General features: G+C 38.2%; 1 protein-coding gene across 1 annotated transcript in view; it reads left to right on the top strand.

Moving 5' to 3' along the window:
• TNPO1 (transportin 1) overlaps window positions 1-22,787 on the top strand; it is a 52,854-nt gene that overhangs the window by 14,260 nt on the left and 15,807 nt on the right. Inside the window, exons 3-12 of the mRNA XM_059833435.1 lie at window positions 1,350-1,499; window positions 6,532-6,638; window positions 7,743-7,876; window positions 10,944-11,025; window positions 11,770-11,892; window positions 13,535-13,653; window positions 17,243-17,303; window positions 17,973-18,141; window positions 20,040-20,192; window positions 21,350-21,575. Coding sequence (XP_059689418.1) covers window positions 1,350-1,499; window positions 6,532-6,638; window positions 7,743-7,876; window positions 10,944-11,025; window positions 11,770-11,892; window positions 13,535-13,653; window positions 17,243-17,303; window positions 17,973-18,141; window positions 20,040-20,192; window positions 21,350-21,575 — 1,324 coding nt within the window. The remainder of the gene's footprint in view (window positions 1-1,349; window positions 1,500-6,531; window positions 6,639-7,742; window positions 7,877-10,943; window positions 11,026-11,769; window positions 11,893-13,534; window positions 13,654-17,242; window positions 17,304-17,972; window positions 18,142-20,039; window positions 20,193-21,349; window positions 21,576-22,787) is intronic.

Below are 22,787 nucleotides of genomic sequence, written 5' to 3'. Positions count from 1 at the left end.
GTATATGATGGCAGTCTGGTTTTGGCACTCAAATAAAATCAGTTGATTAAAATTAATTTCTGATCAGCCAAACAAAACCCCCTCTTCCGAAAAGTGCTGTTTCTGTTCTAACTAGCACAGATCATAATAGAAAGTGTCTTTAATGTCCATCAGTCAGACATCTCAGGTGTACTGAGAGTCTTGGTGTTGTGGTGCAGTAACTTTAGTTTGAAAATACTTTCTATTTGAAAGTTGTATCTCTTAGTTTGCTTATCCTTATTTCTGTTGGGATTTTAATAGTTTTGAAGGCCTGGAATAGATCCATATGTAAACTAATTCTTGGTGCAAAGGAACTTCGAACATCCTTATTTCTTGCCCAAATCAGGGCTTCACACAAAAGAATTCAAACAAGCGGCTAAAATCCTATTTAAAATTAGCTTCCTGTGCTGATTAGGGTTGCTGTAAACTGTAAATTTAAATTTTCTTATACTATAAACTAATCCTTTCTATGTAGAACATCCAGCTCTCACTTTCAGCATATTTCAGAAGTGATACCGAGTTACTCATGCCCTTGGTTGAAGAACCAAACATGAGTCTGCTCCAATATAGATAAAAAATCTAGGCTGTTCTTTTTGCATTCCTCCTCTTGTCCCAATAATTTAGACGAAATTTGCAGGCAAAAAGAGCTCAGTGAAGAGAACTCAAATTGTTGCCTAAACTTAAATTCTTACTCAGTTCAGGTCAATTCTGGTCACTTTTTTCTTATGGTTCACATTATGTAACACCTACCTGTTAACATCGTTTAAAGACTTTTTTTTTTCTTCTCCCTCTAATTATTGATTAATAGATCGGTAGAACAGGTGGTATCTGAAGGCATTACAATACCTTATTTTGTAGAAATATTCAACACTATTTCTGTGGGAGTAGGGGGTAGAGGATTTACTGCATAGTCCCTACATCATTTCTATATCTTACTCTGGTGAAAGCAGGTTTGTCATCAATTTCTTACAGTATCAGTGTTGCAGCAAGTCAGTCAATATAATCAGAATGTCTGAATGTCTTTGGCTGACCAATTTCTTTCATGAGTCTCCTATGTCCTGTGACTTCAGATGTATTCCTTGCCTGTATCTCCATTCAAAACTTTTGCTTAAATTGTAGAATTTGTAATACTGATATGCTGATTTTGAATAAGTAGAAATAGTGAACTCTGAACCTGGAAAGCTTTGCTATGTGAATTGATGGGTGTAGTTGGAAGGAGAGATAAGGAAGTGCAGATCAATATCTCTCTATAAGCTTTGCTCTTGTTGCGTTGTTCTGGAAATCTGTCTTATTGCTATGAGCTGATTGAATATAATTATTTTCTGTTGCAGATGAACCGACACGTTCCTTGAGTGGTCTTATCTTGAAGAATAATGTAAAAGCACATTTTCACAACTTTCCCAATGGGGTAACTGATTTCATTAAAAGTGAATGTCTGAACAACATTGGTGATTCCTCCCCCTTAATTAGAGCTACTGTAGGTAAGTTTGCTCTTATTACTGTCTTCTGCATACTGAAAATGTTACTGATATGGGTGAGGGCTGCACTAGTGATGTAAAGAATTATTAAACTCCTAGAACTGTTTGCTTCTGATAATTGTCACAACTTCACCATGTTTTAATGCTGATATTTATCATTAGTGTGAATATACAAAAGTCACACTTACTTTTGCTTCCTGTTCTCTTAGAAATGATTTAGCAATTCAGTTCATGTCTCTTGAAATCTAACTGAACATAAGTTTATTTGAATCTACTAAAATTGAGCTTGCTTCCAATTTCTATACCTAAAAACAGGAACAAGGTAAAGGTCTGACTTGAGAATTACTTCAGTACTCCGCTTGCATCAATGAAACACTTCTGTTAGATGATTTCCTGTGCCCCACTCCCCATATGCACACACATTCACATCCCTTCAGGGAATCATCATACCATGCATAACACATTCATCATGAGTTTCTGTTTTTCAGTACATTCTGTCAGAAAACAGTAGATAAAGTGTGGTGTACAGAACATTGTAGAATCATATAATCATAGAATGGTTTGGGTTTGGAGGGACCTTAAAGATATCTAGTTCCAGTGAGAAATTTTTTTGTTACATGGATTTCTGGTTTCGTAGATACTTTGTTTTAGTACACCTCTTCCAGAAAATACGCATATTTGTATTATTTTTACTTGTTTCTAAGTAAAGTTGCTTTTCTGTCTGCTCTTTGAGAACATGATTTCCTGCAATTACTAGAATCATTGTAGTAATTTTCCTTGTCCACTCAAAAAACAAGAAAAAAGTAAAATAAATATATATTTGAGTACAGTAGAGAAAATGGGAGTGGGTGTCCGTTCAGAAAGAAATTCAGCTTGTATCAGCTGTCTCCTCCTATAAAATAATCTACCAGTTACTGCTTCATTTAGAATCCTTTGCTTTTTCTATAGGATTCCTTCTCCAGACATCTGGGTTATGGGCTATGGGCTAGAGAAAAATGCTCATCTCTTAGCTTTTTCCTGCTATCTCGTCCCTTGTGAAGCAGCTTTGCTATGAATTTTATTAATGTCCCATTTTCTTAATGACAGTAGAAACAAGTCTTTGAGTGGCAAATACTTTTGTGATTTCAGGTTGTAGAAGAGTCACAGCTGCTTGTTTGTTTATAGGAGTTGTCAGTGGAGTACAATGGAGCTGACTAAAGAATATATCCCAGCTCCATTTGGATTGCTGTCTTAGGGTTGTTTGGTGATGGTTTGTGGGGTGGTTTTTTGGGGGGGTGGGAGATTTATTTGTTTTCAAGCAGTTATTCTTTGATTTCTCCTACTCTGAGTTGTTTGTGGATTAGTAGCTCAATTACTGTTCAGCTTTAAGGGATCCTTGCAGGGATTATTCAAGCATGTATGAACTCTGAAGATGAGTAGCAACGGATGAACTGTATGCTTACGTAAGAGTTGCTATTTAGCACATGCTTTGCGCCCTCCCTTTGAAGTAATTAAATGTCAGATCCTTGTAGCCTTCTGTCTTAATAGTGAGGTTGGTCCGGTACCCACTGGTCTCTTGGTACTAGGTAGGTGTAAATATATTACTATCTACCTCGGCTGCCTTGTTAGCATATAAGTTGGCATGTGCTAGTTAGAGCTGCTCTTTGAGATGTATACGGGTTTTTGGAGTTCAAGCACTATCAATTTAATGAGCCAACTGCAAATAAGATTTCTGGAATTCTGAGAAGAAGCTGAGCAAGTACATCAGAATAGCATCAGAGAAGATTTAATGCAGCATTCACTTTCCTTTGTCGTTTCTAGCATCTAGGGCTAACCAAGCAAAAGCTGGTACCTTTTGGCCAAGATGGAGGCAAGCTGATTAATCCCATCCTCAGAAGTCACTGAGGAGAATGAGCATGGCAATAGAGTTGATTTTAGAACTGTGACTTGAGACCAGATGGTAACTGCATGTTGTTGTATCCTTACTTAGCTTTTCCCTATTTTAATCCCCAAATGAGTAACTGTGGAAATCTATGCTGTGTGGTACGGGTTTTAAAACCCCCTGTGCTATTGTTGAAATACGGATTCAAAAAGATGTCTGCATGTGTTGAGGACCCACAAACTTACCAGGAAATAAATGCAGCTATTTGGGAAGTGTCTGTGACTGTTCTTAAAACTTTCTGGTGATTCTAGGCTGGGGAGGACCTTAGTGTAGCTGCTGCTTAAAAGCAAGCAGGATAAATAGTTCAAGTGTCTAAGAGTAGTGGCGGGACTGGAGATCTTCACTGCAGAAGGGAAGAGAACGCTAATGATTGCCTTATGAAGGGGAATTTTGCTATAAAGTTCAGCTTTTTAGAATTAAGGCATTCACAAATCAACTTTAGGAGCTCCAGAGGCAAGAGCACCCAAAAACTCCAATCTTTCCCCTGTCCTGTTATTGGCATGAAAGTACTGAAGCGTAGCTGCTTTTACTTTATCTTCACTTTTTTTATTGTAGAATTGATGCTGTAAACTGAGGTTGCATATGATTGAAATGGTGACATAAAAGATGCTGTCCTGACAATTATGCTTATGTTTTTAATAATTTCTGACATCCCTCTGGAGTTTGTTCTCCTGTATATTTACTGCTCAATTAACCTAGCTGCTATATTTGCTAGATTTCACATTTGTCAAGTGAAATATCAACTGATTCTGTAATACTGTTTTGAAGTTAATTACAAATCAAAGACCATCTTTACAAAGACTTTCAGTTTCAGATTTCTAACCTTGCAGCTTAGTATGTTGGTCAGAAGGAAAGGCTTGTTCTAACTGTCAGCTCTAGCCCAAACCTTTCAAAAAGCTGCAAGCTACTAAATTGATTATTCCTTTACTTTGATTATTCTTCTGATGTCCATGTTTCTGTGTCTGAAGTGTTGCAGAGAAAGCCCACAAAGGCTAATCTGGTGTCTTCTGTTCCCTGCTGGCCAAATAAAGCAGCACATGGATGGGAAAAATTTCACGTTTGAAACGAGATGAAGCTCATTAGAATCCCATGAAGATGCCTTTTAACATGAACATAAGTGCCTATGGCTGTGGCTGTCTTCTCATTGTTCTTAAAACCTTTTGCAAAGCTTCAAATGCTATAGCTGTTGCCTCTCTAAGTTCTTGATAGTCTGATATTATTCTTTTAATTTTTCTTGTCCCCACCGAAGTGTGTCTCTATCATGTCAAAAACACTAGCATAGTGTTAAATGGTTTCTCTGCAGACCTGTACAGAAAGTTCGTAATGACGTGTATGGTCTGAACTGCATACATCTCTGTTGCAAGGGGCAGTGGTCTCAGGTCACTTGTGCCTAGGCATCTGAAAGTATTTCCTTCTAGGTTATCCTGTTGCTGTCTGCGGTAAGCCTTTTAGAGGAATGCTTAAAGTAGTTTTCAAATCACACAGAATCACAGAATGATAGGGGTTGGAAAGGGACCTCTGGAGATAGTCTTTCCTTAAGCAGTGAAAGATTGCACGTATTATAAGTATAGCCAGACCATTTGTCATCCTCTGAAACCACTTCTAGAACCTCAAAAAGATCTTCAGCCAACTCTTTTCCAAAACTACCTACCCCTTTGAGACTTCTGGTATAACTTCTGTCACATGTTAGTCCAGAGGAGTTCCAGGAATTTCATGCTTATGTTTGTTTCTGAGCCTGTGTTAAGTCTACAAACAAACCTATGCCAGATCTAAGTTAGGGAGACAATTTTGCTATTTAAGTCCTATGTCTAGGAGGCAAGAAAATTCATTTATTTTGTTCTTTTTGTGAAGTTCAGCTTAATTAAAAAAAAAAAGTGGATCATTAAGATCCAGCAACAGTAAAATAAGTATTTTCTATTAATGCATCTGATATTCTTTGCAGGACCATAATATTCAGGAGAAATGCAGTCTTTAAGACTCCATAGATCTCCGTAGGCTTTTGGGAATCTTTTCTATTCAGCTGCAGTTATGAACAGAACTGGATACAAACTACTTCTGAAGCTGTAAAATCATGTTTTACCTCTGTCTTCATTTTTGCCCTTTGTCTTCGTGGGTTCTCCAGCCTTATTGCATCAAAGGAAACATGATGCAAAATATCTTTTAGTTACTGTGTGTCTTGTCCAGAATGTCCTTTGCTCTGTAATGTTGTCCTGTGTTCTTGTGTATTTAACAAGAATTTTAACATTTTATCCCAAAGAAAAAATGTATTATTGCGATTAGCTCAATGAAAAAGCTTAGGAAAGCTTTTTTCATCACTTGTCACTTGGGAGATTACTAGTTGTAGTAGTATCAAGTTCTTCTGTGTTCATACTCATTAGAAGTAACTGTCAGTAGCATAATGCTACCTGTTTCATTTTGTCTTGAGGCAAAATGGACTCATACAAAGTCAGTTCTAGTTTATAAGCAGCCTTCCCTGTTCCTGTCACCTAATTAGTTTTACCTGGGATTTCTGTATGTGGTGGAAACAGAATTAGTGACTCTTTGGGCTGACCTATCTGTTTGCTGGATCTCAATCAGCCAACCCCTACAGCTGATCACTGGATGACCTGCCATAGTGTGTAAGCTTTTAGTAGGTATCTCAGTCTTAGAATGCATCCTTAACGTTTTGTGTAAACACAGTAGTGTACATGTAACTTACCACTGGGTTGTAAGTTTATTGAATGACGGCTTCCCACATTCATGCTTCTGTATCATAATAAAGAAGTCGCTTGAGGTAGATACTCTATATTTACTGGAGGTCAAGATTTGTACACTGTTTAATAAATTAAGAGCCAAAGCTGCCCTGCAGTGTTTGGGCATGATTATTTCCTTAACTGGAATTACTCTGTGCTTGATTTCTCATGTCTGAGCCCTTCATGGTAGCAGGAAGGAACAACCCACCTTTGCATTTCAAAGCCCTTCAAATACTATTCCTTTTTTTATGCTTGCCAGTTCTTAACAAAACAAGAAATTTCTTAACTCCTTAGATCTTTGAGAGGAGAAAAATGAGAAAAATTGGTATGAAACATGAAGATATGTGAGATCTGATTTCCTTCACCCCTCTGATTCCTTTAGGCATTTTGATAACAACCATTGCCTCAAAAGGAGAATTACAGAATTGGCCTGAACTCTTACCAAAGCTTTGCAGCCTGTTGGATTCTGAAGATTACAATACCTGTGAGGTAAGGAGACTTATAGAAGTTTATAATCTGAATTTGATTATTTTTATCTCTCTTCATAGACAGTATGCATATGTATAGTACTTTGTGTATACATGCACATATATTCTCCTCAGAGCACAGTGGCTCAAATTTGATACTTTTTCTTCTACCTGTACTCCATGTTCTTACTGTTCATTCAAACAAATTTGTTTCTTTGCATAAAAGCAGAGTAAGTCTGCAGATGGGTAGTCATAGCATCTCAGCTGAGAAGTGTCCTGAAGTTACCACTCTGTGATGCCTAATCTTTTACGCATCATTAGCATCATCAAGCTGACCTTGAGTTTCCTCTTACTTAAAAGTAGTGTTCATTCTTCTTGTAACTTGATCTGGAAAAGTGATCTGTCATTGCTATATCAGGGTGAAATGAACTGTTTTGTTCAGTATGTATGGAGGAAAATAAATCAATACCAACTTAACTGTTTTAAACTAAGAGGAAAAAAAAGCAGCTTTGTCTGATTTAAAAAAATTAAGATCTGTGATCACACAATTTTAGTTTCTTGATACTATCTCCATGAAAGTGTGTGAAGCATTTTGTATAAAATAATCCTCAGAGGTATGATGAGGGTCCAAGATGCCATGCTGTTATGTAGTGTTTTAGTGCTGCTTTCTCAAGGAAAAGAAAAAAACACTTGAAAATAAAACTCAAATTGACTGTCATATCCAGAGTTCTGTTTTGCCCCGTAACAAGCTATGAAAGGAAATACAATTATATATGTAATTAAATTGGATACTTCTGCACCTGGACATTTATTTCTCAAATAAGAACTAGCTTTTAAGCATTTTTAAAAATATGATTGAATAGATGAGCATTGAATGCTAAAATTAAAATTACCACTTATCCACTGACTCACCCAGCTTGAGAGCTGACAGATGCTGGTATAAAGTGATTGAATAAAAATCCTTTAAGGATATTTCAGTTTAACTCTGTATTTAGTTAGCTGCATTTACTGTGTTAGCTAGCTACATTTACTGTTTTGTGCTGAAATTACCTGTTCTGTACAAAACCTGAAATTTTGCGTTCTTCAGAACATGAAAGAAGATATTTATTTTTTTATTTTTAAACAGGGTGCATTTGGTGCTCTTCAGAAGATATGTGAAGATTCTGCTGAAATTTTGGATAGCGATGTATTGGACCGACCACTCAATATCATGATACCTAAATTCTTGCAGTTCTTCAAGCACAGCAGTCCAAAAATAAGGTAGGTTTCGATCTTGTAGTACAGTTACCTGTTGAAATTTTATTTAAATGAGCAGCAAGGCTGCTATTTTGTAGCTCTACTTAAAACATACTTAGTTTTTTTAAATGATCCTGCAGAGATCCACAGAGATTCCATGCATCAGTAATTTCCATGTTTATCTGCTTACTTAATACAACAATCTCACCTTCTTATACACCTTCCAAATGTACAATCAGCCTATGATTTTGAAAATCAGCCTGTTTCTTCTAAGTTTTTGTGTATTATTATGAAAAATCCAATGCTGTGGTTAGAACTTAATATTCTGATTAGAAAGAACAATTTTGCTGTGATTTTGTAATGACTTCAGCAACGGGAGAATCAAAATTCTTTTGCTGACAATAGTTTCTGAGTTCTTGCAGAAATTTTTTTCTGCTTTAACTGCACCAAAACTAACAAAGCTTTTTATCTTTCAGCTGAATCTAATTGAATGGGTTCATTATCTTTGCACTGTAAAACTGTATTAAGCTCTCCAAAGTAACAGAAGTATAGGATAGAAGGAAAATTCTGGAATTAAATTATAATTGCTATTATTTATTACAAAGAACAGTAGCTTTTACTCTGAAATGGGCCAACAGTGTGCCCCTGCTACAAAGAAGGCTAATGATATCCTGGGCTGAACTGTTGCCAGCTGGTTAAGGGAGGTGATCCTTCCCCTAATCTTCCAGGTGGGGCCACACCTGGAGTACTGTGTCCAGTTCTGGGCTGTCCAGTGCAAGAGAAATATGGACATACTGGAGAGAGTGCAGCAAAGGGCTATGAAGATGATGAAGGGACTGGAGCATCTTTCCTATGAGGAAAGGCTGAGAGAGCTGGGACTGGGGGAGCTCATCAATGTGTGTAAATACCTAAAGGGAGGGTGTAAAGGGGATGGAGCCAGGCTCTTTCTGGGGTGCCCAGTGACAGGACCAGACACAATGGGCACAAACTGAAACACAGAACGCTCTGAACATCAGGAAGCACTTTTTTCCTGTGAGAGTGACCAAGCGCTGGCACAGGTTGCCCACAGAGTTGATGGAGTCTCCATCCTTGGAGATATTCAAAAGCCATCTGGTCATGGTCCTGGGCAACTGACTGTAGGTTGCCCTGCTTGAGCAGGGGGCTTGGACCAAATGACCTCTGGAGGTCCCTTCCAACCTCAATCATTCTGTGATTCTCTGTGATACTGTGAAATGCAGTTCTTAACTCCTATTTGAAAATTATAGTTAAAGATTCTACAACTTGGCAGTGGCAATTCTTTATTGCCAACAGTAGTAGATGGTGAAGACTAAGAGGAAGAGTGTAACTTGGAATATATCATGACAGGATTCAAATAAGATTTAGAAACTCACCTAGAATAGATGCACACTAAGAAAAATACGTAATAAAGCATGAACTTGCCCTTGTGGAAAGCTAAGCTTAACACTTCTTTGGAGCTGGGAGAGATGGAGGAAAACACGCTTTTTTCCTTAGTACGTGATACAGTCTTTCACTTTTTCCCTATGCTGCAATGTTTTTGGCTTTGAGACTGTTAAACTAGGTTCAAGTTTAAAGCAGGCTACCTGCTGACCTGCAGCCTGGTTTCAGTACATAGTGCTGAAGTATGAAAACTACTAGCAGTGTAGTAAAATACTTCCTATTTAAATCTGTCAAGAGACAACTTTTGAACAATGCTTTATGAGGCAGTCTTCCAAGAAATGTCTGAACAGAATAGAAGTTTGGAGTTATGTTAGTAAAAATACTTGAATGGATCTTCAAAGGCTTTTGCAGGTAGTTTTGCCTTGTGCCTTTACTTACGGAATTTGACTTTTGTATCTTTTAGAATGAAAAAGGCCTGTAAGTAATAGCTTTGCATTAAATTGTATAGAAGAACCAATGCCTCATATTTTTAGTATGTTTCTACCACAAGTGGTTTAGTATGTATCGTACTGCACGTGTGTGTTTGTTCTAAGCTACGACTATATTGTTGGCACATGTTGGTCTCATGTACTCATGTACATGTTGCCCCTGTAATCGGCTCTGGTGAGGCCGCACCTCGAATCCTGTGTTCAGTTTTGGTCCCCTCACTACAAGAAGGACATTGAGGTGCTGGAGCGTGTCCAGAGAAGGGCGACGAAGCTGGTGAGGGGTCTGGAACACAAGTCTTATGAGGAGCGGCTGAGGGAGCTGGGGTTGTTTAGCCTGGAGAAGAGGAGGCTGAGGGGAGACCTTATCGCTCTCTACAACTACCTGAAAGGATGTTGCAGAGAGGTGGGTGTTGGCCTCTTCTCCCAAGTGACTAGTGACAGGACTAGAGGAAATGGCCTCAAGTTGCGTCAGTGGAGGTTCAGGCTGGATATTAGGAAAAAGTTCTTTATTCAGAGAGTAGTGAAACATTGGAATAGGCTGCCCAGGGAGGTGGTAGAGTCACCCTTTCTGGAGGTATTCAAGGAGCGTGTGGATGTGGCATTGTGGGATGTGGTGTGGGTGGGTTGTTTTGGTGTGGGTTGTGGTGTATTTTGTGGTTTGTGGGTGATTTTGGTATTTTTTGTGTGTGGTCTGGTTTTTTTTTTTATGGTTGGTTTTTTTTTTTATGGTTGGACTTGATGATCTTACAGGTCTTTTCCAACCTTAGTGATTCTGTGAAATACTAAAAATATTGCGAAGGCAGTTGGATACTTAACAACAAAGAAGGGCGTGCTAAAATTTCACCATGTTGACTTGTATGGAATTGTTAGTATCTGAGAAGATCAACAATCATAAGGATGTTCTTTTTGAGCATATTACGTACTGTTTGGAACAAATATGCTAGGTGTAGTCATCCTGCTCTGGTTTTTTACTGAATACTTTATTTTTAAATATTCATTAGATATATCAGAATATAAGGTGGTACTTAAAATGTGGTTTAGTAATTTTCCTTGGTAACACTACAGATGTGCAGATTTGTTCCTTCGTGCCTCTAGAAGATATTTGGACAATGTATTTTGCTTGCTAATGTTTTTGATGCCTATGTACAGTTTGGACAATATTTTTAACTCATGAAAAATGTCTGTTTTAACTGTTCCATTTGTAGGTCTCATGCTGTTGCATGCGTCAATCAATTTATCATCAGCAGAACTCAAGCTCTTATGTTGCACATAGATTCTTTTATTGAGGTGGGTGTGCATTCTTCTTGGTTGGGGGGGTTAAGTTAAATTACATATCTGATTTATCAAGAGCTTTGAATTATGTTTTACAACTACTTCTACCCCCAAACTCCGTATTTCTGGTTGCCCATTCTTAACTTCAGCCCCCATGGACTGAAGTTCATTCTGTATGCCTGTGCTCAGAGTTGATTAGCCTAAGCACTCTCCAAGCCCAAAAAATAGATTTTTGAAAGATGCTTCCTCTTCGTAAGTAGAGGAAACTCTTATGGCGTAAACGTGTAAAAGTAATGGCAGCCGTCTGTTACTTACCTGTGATGGAAAGTGCAGTACAGGCATCATCATGTCACTGAATCTGTCTGGGTCTCTCTGAATACTGCTACTAAACATGGATTAGGAGCGCAGTATTTAGGGTTACCTGGAGTATTTGATTTGCTGCTGTTATGTGCTGACAGAGTTTTCTGGCTTCAGAACTTCATTTATGTTTCAGAGAAAAAAAAATCCAGGAAATACTGTTCTTGTGCCAGTGCTAATATTACATAGTGTTTTCGTTTTGTGTGCAATACACATTGAGAGTCTGAAGAGTTCATTTGCTGAACCATATGTCTTTAAGAAATAAAATGGTGTTCTGAGGTGTGGGATGGGAGAGTACAGAAGTACATATTGGCATGCTTTAGTTCTCTAGTAATGTTAATTTAAATACACAAGTTGAACTAGATGAACTGAGGCTTTTCAACTGGTATTACTTTCCAACAGAATCTTTTTGCACTGGCTGGTGATGAGGAGCCTGAAGTACGCAAAAATGTTTGCCGTGCTCTGGTAATGTTGCTGGAAGTTCGAATGGATCGCCTCCTTCCTCATATGATTAGTATAGTTGAGGTGAGTCTCATTTCCCAGATTGTGTGCTGAAACCTGTTTGGGGCTGCAGAAATAATAACAAATAAAATGCCTTCATCAGAACAGGTATGTTATTCTTGCACTTTCCTACTGATCATTTTCCTTCAAGACTGAGATTGTGAAACTTTCTTCTTAGCTAATTGCCAACTTGACATTGTATTTGACAGGCAATGCATATGGCAGCTGTTTATTCTTCATTAAGTTAATTGATCCTGAAATGGCCAGGATCAACTACACTATGGAGCAGCCAGGCATTGCTTGATCCCAAGTGAGAAGATGGTGTTAAAAATCTAGTGCTAGTGCTGATACTGCTACAGTTTACACATTGAAGCTGTCACTTTTTTCGGATGTGTTGACCATAACAAGGACAAGGCATGTTGTTTTATATAGCTGAGATGCTCTTTGAGCTACTAACAATGTTGCCTCCCATTGCATTCAATTGTAGAGGTTAATGTAATTTGATAGTTCTTTTTACCATTCTAGATTAGTGTAGACTTGTCTACCAAAGGACCAATCAGCTCTGGGTTTTTTTTGTCTACTCAACTGTTTGAGCTGTAATTTCCACATTTCTGGGAAATACTGGGAGTTTCTAGCTAGCATTTACATATGTGGCTTGTCAGGCTGGAAATATAGCTAAGGTCAGATGGTTTCTCATGCAGATTTCATGTTGACAAGTGGGTCATAACCCAGTATCAAATTCCATGAGGACTATGTCCAGACAACACAAAGAAGGTGTTAAGGTTTTTTTGCCCCTGGACATAGCCATTAGAGATGCATACACCTGAGATGACCCTGCACAGCCTTGGCCTGCTGTGTAGTCTTCCTATATGCGGAACATACGGCAGACGTTCTCATATAACATAGGACAAGCAAGGATTGTTGGTACTTGTGGTGGGGTTTTTTTGTTTGGTTGGTTGAGAGATTTTTTTTGTTTTTGAGAGAGAGTAAAGGTTTGGAGATTATATTGTCAAGAAGTAATAACTTCTCTGGCTCTTCACACTCCTAAGATCAGTAAGGAACTTCTGGACTTTGTAGGTAGAAATGATGTCAGCAACCAGAAAAAGATCCAAGATTGTATACTCATTGTATCTGGTATTTTACTCTTGGAAAAACTATTACTAGGCTTCCTCTCTCCAAAAGACAGTAGTAGTAATTTTCTGTTCTGTAACAGAAAGTTTAGACTTTGGGTTTTTTTTCCAAGATTTGGAAGGGAAGTGCTTTTATGGTACTGGAAATAAAAATTATTTCCATCTTATTAAGGGTGTAGTTGTACCTTTTTATTCAAAATTGCAAAGAGGGAGTAAAAGATTAAAAAAAAAAATCAATTCACAGGAAACTGCTGTTTATTATCTTGGGTCTCTGCAGTTTCTTGGTAATAATGTTCTCACTTAAGTGATGAAGAAATTGAGAATCTGAATCACCTAGCACTAAGAAAGGATACTCTTAGCTTATTCTCACTGTAGTATTTAGTCTCTTATGTCTGTTTCTTCCCCTCACCCCAAAGAAGCAAAATTGCTATGGTAGCATGGTCTGCTTTTGTGAATACACTTTACAATGTTGGTAGCTTCTTCTGTACACTTAAAACTTTTATCTTATACAAGTGATTTATTTTTATATTGTGTAGTACATGCTTCAAAGGACCCAGGACCAAGATGAAAATGTGGCTTTGGAGGCTTGTGAGTTCTGGCTGACCTTGGCTGAACAGCCAATTTGTAAAGATGTATTATGCCGGCATCTTACTAAGTAAGTATTAAAAATTACAACTCCTATTTATTTTGAAATAGTCACCTTTAAACTTCAGTTTACTTGTTCTGATTACTCTTATACAGACTGTATCTGGCTTGCAGTATGCTTAGAAGAATTTTCTGTAGCTAGTTCTTGTGCATAGTAAAAATGGCTGTAGCACAGAGTTCACCGAAAAAACTTCAGACCCAATGAGCTCCAGAAGCAACCTAAACTGTGTCACTGTGGTGCTTTACCTCAAGCTTAACAGGCTCTTAAGCTTCAGATGAATGCAAAGATGTACTAACATGCACTTAAGCTCAAACACCTCCACATGACATTAATATCTGCTGAACCATCAACATGTTGTCTTGTCTACTGCTGATGTAGGCATTTCTGTCCAATGCTTCTGTGTGCATAGTCATGCAAAGGGTTCCCTGTTTTATAGAGAACATAACAAAATGGTATGACATCACTTGGTTTTAGGAATCAATTTTATATCAATTACTATTGCAATTTTAAGTTGAAGAAAGCATTTAAAATGTGTTCCTTCATACTTCTGCAGCCTGATACTAGTTTAAGTTTCAAAAACTATTTTCTGTAGGTTTCAGAAAGTTATTCTGTGCCTCAAAATGTAGATCTTTGAACAGGAATGAATATCTGTGTTTGAGACTTAAACATCTGCATGTCTGCAACAGTGCTTGTGTGGTGGGTTGACCCTGGCTGGATGCCAGGTGCCCACCAACGCCACTCTATCACTCCCCTTCCTCAGCAGAACAGGGGAGAGAAAATACAATGAAAGGTTCATGGGTCGAGATAAGGTCAGGGAGGTCACTCAACATTACCGTCACGGGTGAAACAGACTCGACTTGAGGAAATTATTTAATTTATTACCAATCAAAATCAGAGTAGGATAATGAGAAATAAAACCAAATCTTAAAAACACCTTCCTCCCCAACCCCTCCCTTCTTCCCAGGCTCACCTTCACTCCCAGTTTTCTCTACCTCCTCCCCCCGAGCAGCGCAGGGAGCAGGGAATGGGGGTTGCAGTCAGTTCATCACATGTTGTTTCTGCTGCTCTTTCCTCCTCACACTCTTCCCCTGCTCCAGCATGGGGTCCCTCCCACGGGAGACAGTTCTCCACAAACTCCTCCAATGTTGGTCCTTCCCACGAGCTACAGTTCTTCACAGACTGCTCCAGCATGGGTCCTTTCCACGGGGTCCTTCAGGAATAGACTGCTCCAGTGTGGGTCCCCCGCAGGGTCACAAGTCCTGCCAGCAAACCTGTCCAGCCTGGGCTCCTCTCCACTGGTCCACAGGTCCTGCCAGGAACCTGCTCCAGCGCAGGCTTCCCACAGGGTCACAGCCTCCTTCAGGCATCCACCCATTCCAGCGTATGGTCCTCCACGGAGTGCAGGTGGATATCTGCTCCACCATGGATCTCCCTGGGCTGCAGGAGGACAGCCTGCCTCACCGTGGTCTTCACCATGGGCTGCAGGGGAATCTCTGTTCACATGCCTGGAGCATCTCCTCCCCCTCCTTCTGCACTGACCTTGGTGTCTGCAGAGTTGTTTCTCTCAAATCTTCTCCCTTGTCTCTTCTCCAGCTGCCCTTGCGCAGTTTTTCCCCTTTCTTTAGTATGTTATCACAGAGACGCTACTACCGTCACTGATGGGCTCAGCCTTGGCCAGCAGTGGGTCCGTCTTGGAGCCAGCTGGCATTGGCTCTGTCGGACATAGGGGAACCTTCTAGCAGCGTCTCACAGAAGCCACCCCTGTAGCCCCCTCGCTACCAAAACCTTGCCACACAAACCCAGTACAGCTTGTAACTTTTTTCCAGACTCATCTGAAGTCTTTTGCAATAGGAAATGAATTCTTCAGTGTTCCCAGTAAAAGGATAATCTTTGTTTTTAGGCATGTATGGAAGGTTTCTGAAATTACTAGAGCAGTTCTCTCAAGATCTTGACTGGAAGAACAGAATCACAGACAAAAGAGATGTGTTCTTCTCAGCAAAAATAAGCATTATAGATTTGAAGCAATTAAAATCAGCAAGATTTCAGTTTTCATAAGCAATTAGGAAGTAGAGAATTGAGATTAGAACACCTACTGTAGTAGTGGAGGAATAGGAGTTGAAAACAGGAGAACCAATGTTATGAGAAACAATTTATAAGTTTTTAAATGGTTTTACTTAATTCCTACTCTTACAGCTCAAAAGATGAAAGAACAATAGCACAATTCTTGAGTTTATATACCCCCTCTCCAACACACATAATGTTTATACTGAGAATAACAGTAGTTATTAACTACTATTTCATAACAACTAGTATTAACCTCTTGGCCTACATGAATATTGACACTGCAACAGCATCATACTAATTTTTAAGAATTTTTTAAAAAACTTTCAAATTTCTAGAAAACAAAAAAGAGTAACATTGCATTTCTTGTCATGATCTTTCAATGTCATGTTTGTTGAAAACAACTTATTTGTTGGTGAGACCTTTTTGACTAGGGAGCTATATAAGTTTGTCAATACTTGATGATACTCTTCCATTTTTTTCATATTAAATTTAAACTGGGACAAGATCTTCTAAAAACCTGTTCATGTGGTATCTAACATCTTTCCGTTTTGCTCCTGTGGGCTTTCTTACAAAATACATAGTTCCTGCATACTTCATGAAGTACGCTGCAGAAATGCCAATGAATTGGTGTTAGTGTGAATATTTGCTATTCCTTCATTCAAAGTTCAGAAGGTAATGTGCCATTGCAATGCATGAGTATTATTGCTGGCCTGGTACCTTCAAAAACAGTACTCCTCAGCTGCAGAATATAGAGAGATTGAGTCTGTCACTGGTGCTGGGTCAGTCCATGGTTCATTATTAGTTTGATTTGACTTGTAATACATATTTTTATGGATTTCTTTTTTTTTTTTTTGTGGAGAATGTGTTTTACGTGAAGTATTTGACTTTTTTCCCTTCGTACTTTTTTTAGCTGTACATCTGTACAGTTTGAGTCCCACAGCCATAACCAGTTTAATAATGAAGTGAAGTCCTAATACAGATTAGTCAAGATCTCTGCAATGTTGGGGGACTTGTCTTACTGAAGTAATCACAAAAGGATAGGAGGGCTTAATGTAGTTAGGCTTCCATCTGTAAGAGTAGTGAGGTAGAGTCTTCATATTCAAGTAAATAAAGTGACAAGTGCTGTTGGTGAGAGCCAGCTTAGTACTTGTTTATCATGTGTATTATGGGAGTTTGAATGCTTACTGAAAGCCTTCAGACTTAATTTCTGAAAGGTGCTTCAGAATAAATGCGTCATGTGGAAGAATATCTGGGTTTTAAAGTTTAAAACAGCTGTGCCATCTGGCTACCTCTAGTTAAAAGTTTGTAATTTGAAATTAACGCTTTTCCAGATTGCAGAGTATTGATGAACCTTATGAAATGGAGCTTGGTTTAGGTACTAGCTTTTGCTATCAGACTAAGGGGTTTGTTTGGTTTGTTTTTTTTTTTTTATATTTTGGGTTGAGGGCGTGAGGGTTACAACCAAAATTATGGCCCAGGTAATTGGCTTGCTTTTTCATGTGCTATTTTGACATGTGTCAATATTTCCTTGTAGGCTGATACCTGTGCTGGTAAATGGTATGAAATATTCAGAGATTGATATTATTCTGTTGAAGGTGAGCATCAATTTCTTTTGCCCTGTAAGAATATCTGTTTAGCTTCTGACCTGTAAATCAGAATGATTCATATCAGAATGGGCAGATCTGGTCTACCATCTTGTCAGTGGAGAATTAGCTTTCTGGGCAAGGTGTGTTCTTCCAAATACTAAATGTGACTGCTGCCATGTTTGTTGGAAAATAATCTGTGGGCTTTCTTGCTTTGCCCCTGTACTCTCCCACCCAACTTAGGCAGAGCTGGGATACTATTACCCATGAAGTACTGCAACAATGCAGCCTAAAAAAATGTTCAGAATTAGTTGTAATGCCTTCTAAATTGAACACACAGCTTTTTCCATCACTACATTTTAGAGTATGTCTGTGTACCAGAATTTCTCTATCACTTCTATTTCATTGCCATCAAGAGTAATTCATTGCCATCAAGAGTAATTCATTGCCATCAAGAGTAATTCCTTAACAAGAAGGATACTTTGTGTGGGAGCTTACCTCTCTTGCTGCTATGTTCCTGTCGTTTTTCTGGTAAATGCAGCAGCAGAATGCAGGAACAATGGCACTTTTAGTTAGCTGGGCAACACAAATGCTTACAAAATCTTGAACTAAAACTACATTCTTAACTTCCCTGAGCTGTATAGTTGAACAAGTTTATCTGATAAAACATTTTGATGACAGGGGGATGTTGAAGAAGACGAAGCTATTCCAGATAGTGAACAGGACATAAGACCTCGTTTTCATCGCTCACGTACGGTGGCTCAGCAACATGAAGAAGATGGTATTGAAGATGATGACGATGATGACGATGAACTTGATGATGATGATACTATTTCTGACTGGAATTTAAGTATGTCAAAGTAATGTGTTAAATGTTTTAAAATAGAGCTACTTGCATAATACAGGAGCCACAGTAAAAAGAGGACTTCATGTACAGGAATACTGAGGCTTTGCTTTTGAATACAAAAAGAACTATCTGCTGTCATGATTGGTGGATGGGGTCGAGGGGGGAGTCTTTCAGATGACTCTTTGACTATGTAGCTGTATTGGCAAAAGCTATCCATCTGGAAGCTTAATAATGCTTTCTTTTATTTCAGTCTTTCCTCTAAAATTGGTTTGTGTGTTTCTTTTTTTAATTTTTTATTTCAAGTAAACATGCTCTGCCGTTACTGGTAGCTCTTTTCTATGTGAGGAATTTGCTTCTGACCAGAATGTAGTACCTCAGTTATGAAGAGAGGAGATAGCTGTAAGGACACTGCAGTTCTGATGGCCTGTGTATGGGCCATAGGAGCTTTAGGCCATGTGGTAAGGAAGGAAAATGCCACAAACTGATTTTTAAGCTCAGTGATAGAAATCTGACTTAAATATACTTTGCAGGCAGCCTCATTGTAGAGTAATGTTTTGAGATTTGGACACATCCACATAAAATTTTTTCTTCTTCCAAGGCCCTGAGTTTTCATGACAGGTGAATGTACCTTGAAGCTTATGGTCAAACAATTTTGAGACATACCTGAATTTTTAAATTATTATTATTTTAGAAGAAAATATAAGTGCAAATATGCTTGTTTCCATAAAGCCTCTTTTTTAAAAAAAGTATAGCTTTAGATTCATAATGCTGTTCTTGTCCCTGCTGTGTGTAGAGATTGCAGAATTAGATACATATCTTCTGAAAAAGCTAGCTGAAATGACAGTGGACCCTGGGGTCCACAGTTTTCATTAAGATGGTGAAGAAGCTAAAGTTGTCCAGGAATGGCTGAAAAAGAAAGAGCAGAGTGGATAAGAGATCCGTATCAACATTTGTCATGTGGACTTGAGAGAATATGGACTATCTGAAAATCAGAATTACGTGCCCTATTTCTTATCCAGTGTTCTGTATTTGACTTCCAATTTGAAGAGAGAGGAAGCATCAGCACAGCCTGACAATTAGCAGCATTGCTTACTAGTGAGACTAGTTGGATCCTTTATGACAGATTAAGAAGGAACTGAGATCATAATAAGCAAAAAGTACAGTATAAGTTCCATAATATGAGCATTCTTTACAAAACCACCTTAGCATTATTTTTTCTAGACATGACAGCACCACAGCAGGAAAACAGAGTAAGGATTTCTGAATCATGTTTTGCAGTTGTTCCTGATTTTTCTTTTATGAGCTTTTGTTTGCTAAAAATATGGGATTAAAACTTTCTAACAAATTTTGAGGTGTTCCTCTTTATATTTGTGCATCACAGAATAGCAGTAAGGTATAAAAGCTCAGAGCAGAGGCCAGCAAATTCCTTTCAGTCTCTAGAGTTGGGCGATTTTGCCTTTTTTTGCTTCATCATGTTTGAGCATTTTCCTTTGAATCTAATGCTAGTATTTTCAGGCCATTTCTCCTTTTTCCTTAGTTTATCCAATAGGTTACATTTGTGTCACAGACCTTCCCTCTTCCTTAGTGTTACACCATCCTGAAATCATATAGTGTATATAATGTTGCAGTATAATGGTGTGGTTCCTGTCAGTGAGTGTTTTAATATCCCCAGTGTATAAGTCCTTTTAGTGGCTATTTAAGTGCTGCAAAACTGGCTTTCTAGGAGCCATGGCTTTGCACCAGAGCACAGTGGATCACTGTGTATTGTAAAGAAATGGAAGTCTCTTTCCTCTTAATGCCCTGAGAATCAACTGGCCACTCAAAGTTAAAATGAGGATTACATTGCCTAGCTACAACTACTTGTATAATAAGCAGAGATTAACACTCTTAATTCCCCTCAGGGAAATGTTCTGCTGCTGCTCTAGATGTCCTAGCCAATGTATTTCGTGATGAACTTCTGCCACACATCTTGCCCCTTCTGAAGGAATTGCTCTTCCATCCTGAATGGGTAGTTAAAGAATCTGGTATCCTTGTTCTTGGAGCAATTGCTGAAGGTAAGGCAACAGCGCTTATCAAGTTGCTGAACTTTTGATTGGTTCTAAAACAGCTCTGTTATTCCTTCTAGGTGAATTTATTTATGCAAACAAGTATATGTCCTTATCTGTTTTGGTTTCGGTGATTAATCACTACATCTACTAATTGGTGACTGCAGTTATTTAATTTTTCATTTTCAAATCTATGCACGTTTGGGAGGCTAAATAACTTAGATAATTTCTTTTATTTCTCCCTTTCTTAACTCTGCAGCATATATTTATTGGTCTCTCATTAAATACTACCTTGATTTCATGGAAGAGGAATATTTAATAAATTTGAGCCCTACATTTCATTCAAGTGTTCTCAGAAATGGAGCAGACCATTCGTGTGACTTCAGAGCCCTGAGCTGCTTTTTACGGATGGTTCTCCAACTTAAATATAACTTCCATTCCTTTGTACTTACTCACAGGCTTGCGTGGCTTTTTGCCTGCATTTCCAGCATCTGTGTCCCTTTTGCAAGCTGAAGGAATATACTTGGGTCCATGCCTAGATCATCTTTCTTTTCCCACAGTGCCTAGTGAACATACTTTTTTTCTTTGGTACTAGAAAACTTTTTTGTTGGTTTTGATTTCAGGTCAGGCAGGGTAAAACTTAGTACTTCTGGCAAATCTCAGTGTGTTGCTGCCCTTGCTGACGAAATGTGTAGCTTTTATTGCTGGTCAGTATTTGGATGGTATTAGGAGAAAACAAGAAGAAATTTAAATTTCTTAAGGAATGCTTTTAATGATGTGATGATTTGTTGTCAAGATTGAGTCTTTCTCTACTTATTGTCTTGGTTACCTTGTGTAGACTGATGTAGGACCTCCAAGCTTTATAAAGTCATTTTATTTGCATGTACTTGCCATACTGTATTTCATAAAGCAGAATTTCTGAAGATGGGGGAAGCACTGAAGTAGGAACGTAGTTGAAGTGAGTGCAAGTTCAGTTGGGGATTTTAATTATTGTTTATGTAAGGTTTCTTTTTAGGACTTAATATAAATTAGGTAGTCTTGCTTCGTATATTGTTAAACTGTATTCCTGTGTGATGGAGACTGAAAATATGTCCCTTCTAGGAAATAGAAAGCAATAGAACTTTTCATTAATTCTGGTACTGCAATAGCTATATTTTTCCTTCTAGGCTGCATGCAAGGTATGATTCCGTATCTTCCTGAGCTGATCCCTCACCTTATTCAGTGCCTTTCCGACAAAAAGGCTCTTGTGCGCTCCATTACATGCTGGACTCTTAGTCGCTATGCACACTGGGTAGTTAGTCAACCCCCAGACACATACTTGAAGCCATTAATGACGGAGTTGCTAAAGCGTATCCTGGATAGCAACAAGAGAGTACAAGAAGCTGCCTGCAGGTAAGCCAAGGCTTAAGCAAAAAAGCACGATCCATGGCACTGCTTTTTCATGGGAAACTATTTTAATGCTTCTATCAATGAATGTATGACTCCATTTCTAGCTCTTACTGTATTTCTTTCTCTTTGAAATTGGAGTAGATGCAGGTTCTTCTGGAGTAGACACAAATTACTCTGAGTTCTAATAAAATGAAAAAATTAATTTGTATTTTTCTTGTCTGGTTTATTTTCAGACTACATGAATCATCAAAGTAAATAATTTATTGTAGTAAAAGATACTGTTTGTGACACTTGTTTATTTTCAATATATGATGTTTCAATGACCAGAAATCTGGCTTTTTTTGATATGCCTATGAACAAGGTCAATACTGATTGCAGTGGAAAACTATCTTATCATTGGATTACTGATGGTGCGTATGTTTAGCTCAGGATTACCAAAACATTTGTGTTACGATTATTTCAAGGGATATTCTTTTTCTCTTGAAGGGAGATCCTGGGAGTTAAGATTCCCTTCCCCCCCTTGTCTGCTGATGATTAAAAAAAAAAAAAAAAAAAAATTAATGGCTCAATTAATGGACATACTATTAATGGAATAGGAATAGGTGCACCTTTTGTGCAGGAAGTTCATCAAATAAAGCTTTTACATGTCCATTTGTGTGGGGCAGGAGTGTACACAGCAGACTGCCAAGAAGGTTTCTTCATAAAGCAGAGTTACATCTGCATCTGATTGTATGCTTAACACTTGAAACATGCAATAAAACTAGTAATAATATACCTTACCCTCAAATGTCAGTAATGCCTAAGGACAAGGCCGAGGTCAGAGTTCTTATGCTAAGCTTTGCACAAGCGGGGTAGATGTATCTTTGCCTGAGAACAGATACAATGACTTTAATGAAATGTACTTACTATGATTTGACTACTAAACACTGTTTCATTTTTGTCTATAAACCGTTTCAAACATTGGGCTAGCATATTTGTTGGGCTTTAATGACTGCTCCGTTCTGTCTTTCCATAGTGATAGTCTTCTGTTCCTTCCTGAGTGAGCAGGAAAACGGTGATTATAAGACTACTTGCTTCACACATTTTCAGATCCAAGGAATCAGATTATGTACAGATTCTATTAAAAAAAAAACCAAACCCAGCAACAACAATCAAAAACCCCACACTTCTATTCATACTTTCCTTGTCCAAAACATGGTTGAAATGCGCATGTAT

The sequence above is a fragment of the Gavia stellata genome, chromosome Z (genome assembly GCF_030936135.1).
Source record: "Gavia stellata isolate bGavSte3 chromosome Z, bGavSte3.hap2, whole genome shotgun sequence".
NCBI lineage: Eukaryota > Metazoa > Chordata > Aves > Gaviiformes > Gaviidae > Gavia > Gavia stellata.
Note: the sequence above shows the minus strand (reverse complement) of the source record. Positions and strands in the feature narration are given on the sequence as shown.